The sequence below is a fragment of the Charadrius vociferus genome, unplaced genomic scaffold, assembly GCF_000708025.1.
Source record: "Charadrius vociferus isolate BGI_N301 unplaced genomic scaffold, ASM70802v2 scaffold69, whole genome shotgun sequence".
In the NCBI taxonomy this organism is placed as follows: domain Eukaryota; kingdom Metazoa; phylum Chordata; class Aves; order Charadriiformes; family Charadriidae; genus Charadrius; species Charadrius vociferus.
The window spans coordinates 342,655-352,355 of record NW_009649937.1 but is presented as its reverse complement, the minus strand read 5'-3'; the positions used below and the strand labels follow the sequence as shown (position 1 = coordinate 352,355).

Below are 9,701 nucleotides of genomic sequence, written 5' to 3'. Positions count from 1 at the left end.
CACCCGGCCGGCGCGCGGCAGAGGGTAGTGGACCCGGCGCGCTTTGGGGCCCTGGGGAGCGCCCCGCTACGGGCGGAGCGCAGAAAGCGCCTCGGCGGCAGCCCCAGCCAGCCTTCTCCAGGGCTGCTAACTCTGAAGCATAATGGTGGGGTCTTAAACGCCAGCGTTCTGCCGCCAATCGCTTTCATGGAAAGCTGGGGGGTTTAGCCTGGCAGTGCAGTAGGCAGTCTGCCAAAAGTGGCTCCTGGAGACAGCTGAGGGTGTTTGGTGTGCTTCGGTTAAGCCCAGAGACCCTGCGACACAGTTAAAGTTTGATGTGAGCCCCAGGAAGAGCTGAGGCCTCTTGCTAGCACGAGCCAGAGACTGGGATGCCAGTAGGACAGAAAAACGAACTCTGAAACTCACTGCAAGAATTTATTTCCGTAGTTATAACAGCAAAAAAGTAACCAACAAGCCCCTGTGGGGCCCTGAGCACGTGTTTGACTGTGCAGTTGCAGACCCAGGCAGGAAGTCCCAACAAAATAGGCACAGACCTTGCTGCACCTTTCCACATATGTGAGGGGGTGAAGTGCAAAGCTGCTTCTCCTCACCAGGTGAATAAAAAGCTCCAGCCTTTGGAGCCGCAGCGGTTTTGCTCTTAAAAAGCCCCGATGTGTGCTCCATTGTTAATGTGCCTTTGTCTTCCAGCTGGCCTTTCTCTGCCCTTCCCAGCCCCTTCTAAGCTGTGTTTCCCAGGACCTGATGTTGGGGAGCAGCCCCGGGGACTTGGATCACCCCCCTTGCTTTGGGGCTACCTTGGGTAGTATTATTCCACTGCTCTTTTGAAACCTCAAAAAATACCAAAAACCGATACAAAAAATACAATGACAAATGTCATGTTCACCAGTAACTGGTTTCTTACAGCAAGGCAAACTTCTTGCCATGTACTTCTCCACGCTGACTGAACTTCCATTTTCCTGGCTTGCAGATGGATGAGCAAGGATGTGCCAGAGGATGAGAAGAGCGAGGCTGGGGGAAGCAAAGCTGCTCCCAGCAGGAAGGCTAGCATCAGTGAGTCCATCTCCTGGGCAGTAGCTGCTCTCACCCAGCCGAGGCGTTGATGAGCGTATATCAGTGTGGACAGCACAGGTGTGCAAGGCAAGCTATGCCACGTGAGTGCACTGCTGGTGACCCTCCTCATGGGTGCCAAGGACATGGGGAAATGCAGGGACAGGTCTCTGGGAAGGTGATGCTGCTTGTAAAGATGCCGCATCTGGCTTACGCACCTGCTCACAACCAAGCATATACAAATACTAGAAGGTTGAAATTAAAAGTATCTCTGAAGATGGAGATCCGACAGCCACCCCGAATCCCTGCTCCTGTTGTGCTGCTCATTCAGCCAGAGTATGGTAGTGGCTGGGACACACCAGGGAAGATTAAACATTTGTCAGGGATAGAAAATAACACCAGGAAAACTTCCATTACTGTGCTGTAGGCTGGGTGAGCATCATTTAGGAGCAAAGCACCAAAATGAATGACTCCAGGGAGCAATGGCTCTGACAGCACACGGCTGGATGCCCACTCCCCACCCCAGCTGCTTAAGAGCATCCTGCAAAAACCACAACAGTTCCACGATCGGGGAGGAGGAAACACAATCCACTCTAGTAAAAATAAAATTAAAAAGGGGAACTAATAAAAATAAAGATAGTTAAAAGAAAATAGAAAAAGGAATGTTTAACAGCTTAAAATGCTTACAGTCAGGTTGTGGACCATCCAACGCAACCACACACTGCAACTAAGCATGTACATCTCTCCAGAGGATGCCCACGCCCTTCAACTACAGCAGGCTTAAACAGCAGCAAGGAGAAATAAAACGTAGAAACAAAAAGACATCATCTGAAAAATGGAAGTTGTTCCCAGACCAGGAAGTATCAAAGATTAAAACCTCAAGCAGGTGAAACCCACATGCATGGGTTTTGCCAGCTGTGGCGGGTAGCAAGCATCCTAATGCTGTCTGCTCCAGCCCTGGCTTGCTTCTGCTTGGACATCTTGTCCCATGTGCTGTTGTGAAAGCACAGACATAGCAGAAGAGTAACTACTCATTAGCCAATACGTGTAGTAAATAGCCAGGACTAATGAGCTACCAGGCTACGCACTGATATGCTGGAGGCAGAGAGAAAGAGGTGTTAAGGGTCCCCTGGGAATTGATAGGGACAGGGCTTTGCTGTGGATGTCCACTTAAGGCCAAAGATGCAAGAAAGCATGAGAAACAGCTTGGAATGAACTAGGAGTATGCCATTGAGCTTCAGCTTTGGGCTACAAGGTCCCATGGTATATCTGCTCTGTTGCCACTGCTCCCAGCTGTCTCACTCCCTTCCCTTGACCTGTCAGTGGGAGCAGAGTGGTTTGAAAAACCCAATGAAATAATTGAAGAAAAAAGAACAGCCTGATAAGGGCCTTATGCAAGACAAAAGGAAAAATTACAACAGCTCATCTCACTCAAGCACACTTCCTTCCCCCAGATCTGCAACCAGCAATGCTGGCAGGAAGCCTCACCAGCTTTCCCAGCTTTATCTGCCGCAGCCTACCTGCTCAGGCTGCTCTGCAGCATCCAGCAGCAGCCACTCCCAGCTTTCCAAGCAAACTGGGGTGGGAACCTCAGCTTCCAGCAGGCTTCATCCCCACCATATCCTGCACCAGCTGGGCAATAGTTCCCTCTGCAAGCATTGCTACCATGCTTTCTAGCTACACCCAGCACCTGGCTGCGATGAAACCAGCACAGAGCTCTGTTGTCTGTAATAAAAGCACTAACCCATCAGGGCTCAGAAATTTGCCATTAGCACTGTGATTCTCTTTGCTCGCTGCAAAAATAAACCCAATTCGATAACTGTAGGACAGCAGCAGGTGAACTGCATCAGTGTCTTATAATACATCACGGTCACTCAATGTTAGTTTGCTGGAAGGGGAACCTACAAAGCAATCAACAAAAGCTTCACATTAATTATCTTTATTAAAAATCTATGATCCTGTACATTTTCTAAATTACTTGTTTGTTTGGGTTTTTTTACTTTAGTGCCCTAAAGAGGTTAAGAGATAGTTGCCAGGAGCTGGTTCCCTCTGCTCAGGGAAATACTGTTGCAGGTGCATTGGGAGGAGTTATATTGCAGCCTGCACAACAAAATATGAAGGCTGCTTAAAAAAAACCACACAGCCTGAGCTGTGCCACAGCGAGAATGGCACTGGCATCTTCTGCCAAGTGAGGAGGCCTCGCTACACCAGCAGTGAGCCCCAACACAAAAATTTTAAAGCCCAACCCAGAGTCTGAGGGGAGCCAGCTCCCCATCTTCTCTGCAACAGGGGCTACTGATAGCTCCCAAAGGAACCAGTTTCCCCCACTACCAGCATTACTTGCCTGCTGGGGGAATGGGCTGGCCCTCAGTGATGCTGTGAAAGGTTAAAAGTGGGCCAAAAAGGGCAGGTTTTGGGTAGGGTCCTTTTCTCAGGTACAGCAGGGGGGCTGCCCCGGAAGGAGATCAGCCCCAGCCCTGCAGGGCAGGATGCTTTGGCAGCACTTTGGCCAATGTGAGTGGGGCTGATTGGGTTGGTGGGGGGGAACACACCCTCCCACAGTCACCGCTCTGACTTCCTCCTTTCTGCCCCAGCCGACTGTAAGACAGAAATAGGAAGGAAGGATTGGGGTGCATCACAAAGCTCCTGAAGCCTGGCTGCTTTTCCCAGCCAAGTTTGAGAAGTTGAGGCTGTCCTCATCCCAGCCCAAGCACAGGACAGAGGAGAGGGCTTGATGCAAGGTGAGTACAGCATCTCCGTTTTCTTTGCTTCTGTTCTTCCTTTCTCGGGGGGTGAAAGGCGGCCAGGCGACAAGGTGGTTTCAGAGCACTGGTGTTTCCAGTGAATTTGTTTTATGTTTCCTGATCTAACCTCCCTTCACTGAAGGGCCCTTAGAAGTGCTTCAGGGAGCTCAGCATGGTGTCCCTCCTGTGTGTGGCATGGCACGGCAGTCAGTCTATGCAGACTTTGCAAAGGCAGCTTGCCTTGTCTGTAATGTTTTTGCTTTTGGAGGTAGGATTAAGCCTGGAACTGCAGGTGGTTATTGGGCGGAGGGCATCAGACCCCACACAACCCCTACCTCACTGCCTCATGGGCAGAGGCGAGCGGACAGGGTGCAGCATGCTCCCCCTGCACACTCACACATGGCGCTGGGGAGAGCGGCGCTGGGGAGAGCAGCGCTGGCTGCGTGCCTAGCCGGCAGCACTGGGCAAGCACGAGGCTGGAGGCTGTGCTGGTTCCCCTCCTGGGACCCCGCTTTTGCTCATGGGATCCCATACAAGCACCCACCACTGGCTACAGGATGTGATGGCTCAGAGGGGAAGAGGGAACCACATGGTGGCATGGCACAAGGGCAGTGGGGATGGCTGCTGGGAGGGGCTCAGTGTGGTGCCACCACTGGCATGCTTGCGTAGGGACCTTCTTGGAGGTCTCTGCACCCTTGTGAGCCTGGGAGAGGGGGGTGAGACCCTCACTCTTCTCCATCTCTCTGTGTTCTGTACACATCAAATACTCTGCTGACCACCATTGAAAACACCTGGTAGTGGGCAGGCAAGGGTAGCAGAGGCTGTGGACAAACTAGCCCGGGGAGAGCAGGTCCTTCCCAAAATCTTCATGGCACTCAGATGCAGGCAAAATGTGGGGCACACCCCAGGTGTCAGGGAAAGCAGCCTGGCATCTGTTTTTGACACTTTTTCCAATGCCATGGCCCCAGCTCCCAGCCTCCCAGGCAGGTGAAAAGCAAACGTGAACACTAGCAGAGGCGTCGCGCCCTGTGGCCAGCATGGACGCTGGTATGCAGCTTCTGCAAGGTGTGGGAAGGCTTTAAAGAGTGTGTTTCGCTGTTATGGCTGTCACATCCTGCTTCACACAGTGGTTTTGCACTTTTTCTGTCCTCATCCTGGTGCTGTTTCAGTCGCAAGCCATGTCAGCGTGCTGGAGAGCATGGTGCGAGGTGATTTATTTTCTCAGAGAAAAACATACCTGAGTCACCACAGGGCTGGTGGCAATAGGGGATCCCTCCTTTGCTCCCATGAAGCACGATCTCTGCTGGCTCCAGGGGACAGGCTGTGACCTTGGGCAGGTCCCTGGGTCCCAGCTCAGCCCCGGGACTCTGTCCTGCATCTCTGCAAACCCAGCAGCCATCAGAGCATCTCTGCTGGGATTTGGCAAGGGGTGATGTCCACTGGACATGAGACACAAGAAATGGCTTCTCTGCTCTTAAAAATCCCAGATTACCCAGGGCACTACAGCCAGCAGGGCAGCCTCTTCCCACCAAAGCAGGGGTCTGACAACAGCACAAACCCACAGCCTCCCAGGGCAGGGTGAGGATACCATGGGCTCCCAGGGACCTCAGTACTCAGAGCCAAGGGACAGCATGGGCCAGGCACTTGGTGCACTTGGGAGAATGCTCATCCCACACACCCATCCCCTGCAGATGCTGGAGGCTGTTGGAAGGAAATAGATATAAAATGTATACATATTTCCTATAATAGCACATAGGAATATATACATATTTTTATATATGTATAAAATACTATTATGTATTTTTATCTTTATATATTTTATATTTTTCTGTAATTTACGTATATATGAATATAGATATAAAAATATGTATACATACACACACTGAGTTGTGATACTCTGCATTCTGCCAGCAAGCAGCCCTGTCTATGGCTGTCTGCCTTAATGGGAACTATCCACATCACACAATAAAGTGATGGAAGAAATGGCCACAAGCCGACTGACATCCACTCAACCGTCTTTGCTGTACCCCACTCCACTCGTTTACCACCCGTGCGTGGAGTCTGAGGTCACCCAGAGTGGGAAGCAGGGGAAGGAGCAGCACTGCTAGGTGCATCTCTGTCACAGCATGATGGTGATATGGCACCAGGGATGCTTGGGAGTGTGGAGGCAGCGCCCAGGGGCACTAAGGCACAAGCAGCGACACTAGTGGCACCTCACCATTTCAGGCAGATGGTACAAACACCCCAGATGTCCTCCCACGATACTGGACACAAGAGCATGTCCTCCTGTTTTGCAAGAAAACAGATATTTAGCAAAGCACTGAAGGGGAGTTGTGGCTAACAGACTGCAAGACCCGTGTCTGCTGTTGAATGCTCATCTTATTTATAGCAACGAGATCGCCGCTAGCATCAACATCAAGCCCTATTTATAAATCCCAACTGACTCCTCCATGCTACTTAGCAGCCTGCTCCATCCCACTGACACCCACTAGCATGCCCAGTGCCCTGAGAGGTTGGTGTGCCCTGAGTTCTGCTGCCTGCCCGCATGCAGGACAGCACCCAGCCCTTTCCTCGTGCACCTTTCCCAAGGCCACCTTCACATTTGATGGCTCGTGGACCCTTCAGGAGCATCTTGCCCTGCCTGAGCCATGCCAGGTGTATAACATACAGCAAGTGAGAAATGCTTTGTAGATGGAATACCCTGGTGGCTTCTGCAAAGGACTCCAGGTGAAGCACAGCCCCGGTGCCAAGCCACCCAAAGAATGTGGCAAGAAGATCAGAGCTCAGGGCCAAGGAGGACCCTGGTGCTGGGGTGAAGCCTTCTCTCCTCGATGCCACTACACAGCCCTGGCCAGGGAGCAGAGCCTGGTTGCAATGCACCCTGCCCCTAGCCAGGGTTCTCAGTCTCAGTGCCCTGCTCCCCACCCAGGGATGAAGGTGGTTGTAAAGCTCTGCAGTTCTGCTCCTTCACACCAGGGCAGAAGGAAGGATTGTGTACATCCCTCTGCTTGCCTTAGTTTATGAAAAAGAGGAAAAAACCACAACATCCCAGGCAGAGCACACCCAGGAGAAGATCACCCAGGACTGGCAGTGCCAGTGCAAGTCTGGGACTGAGCCAAAGGGATCACCAAAGGAGTTGGAGAAAATATTGCTGGGTCCCATGTCTGGGCCCTGCTAACGCAGACAGACAGACCTAAAACCTGCATTCCCCTCCCCTGAACACTGTAAGGAGGGAGACAAAAGCAGAAGCCCCAGTTGTTCTGTTTGAAAGTTACCCTACGTCACGTATACACTCATCCACCCACATACCAGTGAATAATTTCCCTCCACAGCAGAAGAAAAGAAGCAGTGAGCTTTCTTCTGCTGCTCTCCCCTAGTATCAGGGTTTGCTGTACATTCTTGCGACAGGGGAAAGAAATTACTTTGGGGATTAGAAAGGCATCCAAATCCAGCCCACATAATGAACCCTACATTACAAAACTCAAGAGCAGACAGAGCTGGGCATTTGTTGAGGTTCCCACTTTATTTCTGGGGTTTGAGAGCTTTTTTAAATACAGTTTTAATTGGAAAATTGTCTTATTTTATGAGATGAGCCTGTAAGCAGTAACCCCTAATCTCCAGCAAGGATGAGGAACTGCCAGAGCCTTGGTCCACCTCATCGTAACCCCACACCTTGGCACAGCAGCAGGAGTTAAAAACTTGGAAACATTGGGCAGGTGGGATGGCAGGAGCTCATCCAACCCATGGCTTTGCTCCCCAGAGCCTGTGTGGGAACTTCTAGCTTGTACAAGAGCTGGAGCCTAATTAGGCACATTTGGGGTGCTACAGGAAACAAGGGTCGGCGCAGCTTTTCCTTCCTGCCAGCAGCAGCAGCTCTTGCTGGGCAAGAGCTTGTTTCTCTGGCTCTGTTTTTTGGGAGGGTTTGCAGAAATATGAGCTCACACTATTTTCAGTATCCCCAGGGCACTACTAATTAACTAGGCACATGTGGCAAAGCAGATGCAGGCATCAGTCAATAACAAATGAAGAGCGTGAATACAGCTAAGAGTACAGTAAATGTGGTCACGAAGGAGCTGTGCCTAGGAGTATGATGTTGCTCTTGGAGGACCTCTCGGGCTGGACTGGCACAGGTCACCGGGCACATCTTGGGCACAGCGTGCCACAGTCCAAATGAGTGATCAAAGTCATTTCCACCTAGCAAGGTGGATGCAGGAGTGTCCAACAGGGATCTGGTTCCACCCTGCCTTGTTAAAAGCGTTTACTGTTAAGACCTTTTTCTTTTTTTATACTTTAAGAGTTTTTACCTGTTGTCTGGAAGCTCAAACACTGCTGGCAGTGTTCGGAGGTGACAAAAATGTGTTGGGCCAGCTAAGCGTTGCAAATACGGATCATGCAGGATGGTATGTTGCAGCTGTGACAATAAGTGATGCCCTTAAAAACTTACTAAGGTGGACTGTGGTGGTGGACATCTTTGTGAAGAAGGGCTCTGTCTGCCCACCACAGGATGGTCTTGGGCTGCCTGGCTCACTCATGGCAGAGTGAGCTCCTGGGCCATGTCACCTTGAGGGTTTGACTGCGTGACCACAGAGACACCTTTTGTTGCTTCTGCAGCTGTTCAATCTGGCAAGGCTGTTGGAGCTCTGCCAGGGAAGCTGGCTCCAGGGCAGGGTGGTGTTCTCTGGGCTGCAGACCTTCACATCCAGATGACTCCTTAGCAGTCCTGCCTCATCTCCAAGTCCATGTAACAGCTGGGCACCAAACGTCATTGTGCAAATAGCACTGAAGTGACACCCATCCACCTACCTAGACTTTCTTTCTGCCCTCAGAAGGAGACCAGGCCTTCTTTCAAGGCTGACCAGTGTCATCCCTTGCTTGTCTGGTATCTTATAGAGGCTGACGAGCTAAGAAGGACATCCTGATGTCTCAGAAGGGGATCTGAGCAGCCCTCCATATTAACCTGGCCCCAGTGCCTTTTGAAGGTTTCCCTTGTTTTCTTGTTTCCATTTGACTCTAAGCTGTTAATTCAGCAGATTCACAGGAGGGGGTAATGGCACTTTGTGCCAAGTTGCAGGACCCAGGGAGTGGTTGTTTTCTTGCTCAGGGCAGCATCAGAACTATTTCAAAACCAATGACCTGTTTTTTGGATGCTGTGTCTAATATTGCTAAAAAGGGCAATGTTTGTTGTTCCTTTGTGCTTTCTTATTCCTTTTTCTGCTTTTAACAAATTCCTCTTTTCTCACTTCCCTGTGTGTGTCTGTGTTGCAAGGCTGTGACCCTGTTGGGTTTGCTCCAGTGCCGTGCTGGGGGAAGGCGTTACGAGAAATGACAGCGCTAATGAACGTGATCTCATTGACACCACAGGAAGAACACCGAAAAATTGCTCCAATAAAGTTGGCTCCAATTTAGGCAACTTTGTGGATAGCATAAATTTCTGGGATCAGGAGATGTGCTTTGGGGCAGGAAGTGTGAGCAGCTAGAACAAGCACTGTGAGAATGTACTTGTGAAGAACAGGATCTCTATCATGCTCTGAAATACTGGTATAACTGAGGATAGCAAGTGCTTGTGGGGTTTGGACTATGTGCTGGGAGTCCTTCCCTGCACGCCAGTAAGAAAAGTGCAGCCACCTCCCCAGCCCTGGGGTCAGAGCCCATGCCATCATATCCTGGAGCCCTCCCCGCCCCCACCCCCCCATGTGAGTCTGACTCCAACACCCTGTCCTTCCTCCTCGCCCTCCACATTGTGCCAGAGTCAGCCTGGTGGTTCCCACACCATCAGGCTGGATGGCCTTCACCACGCAGTGCAAGCCAGCCTCTCCACCTCCCTCAGAGATGGGACTGCAGCTCTCCTAGAATGTCAGTCACCCATGCTGTGACGTTGCAAACTGTCGCTTATTGGAGACGCTCAGCAGG

The 9,701-nt window shown here is 51.1% G+C and overlaps 1 protein-coding gene across 1 annotated transcript in view; it reads right to left on the bottom strand.

The window, feature by feature from the left end:
- Positions 1-5,169, bottom strand: part of FAM207A (family with sequence similarity 207, member A) — a 62,166-nt gene extending 56,997 nt beyond the window's left edge. Inside the window, exon 1 of the mRNA XM_009891402.1 lies at positions 5,029-5,169. Within this exon, the coding sequence (XP_009889704.1) occupies positions 5,029-5,169 (141 nt within the window). The remainder of the gene's footprint in view (positions 1-5,028) is intronic.
- Between the last annotated feature and the right edge of the window lie 4,532 nt (positions 5,170-9,701).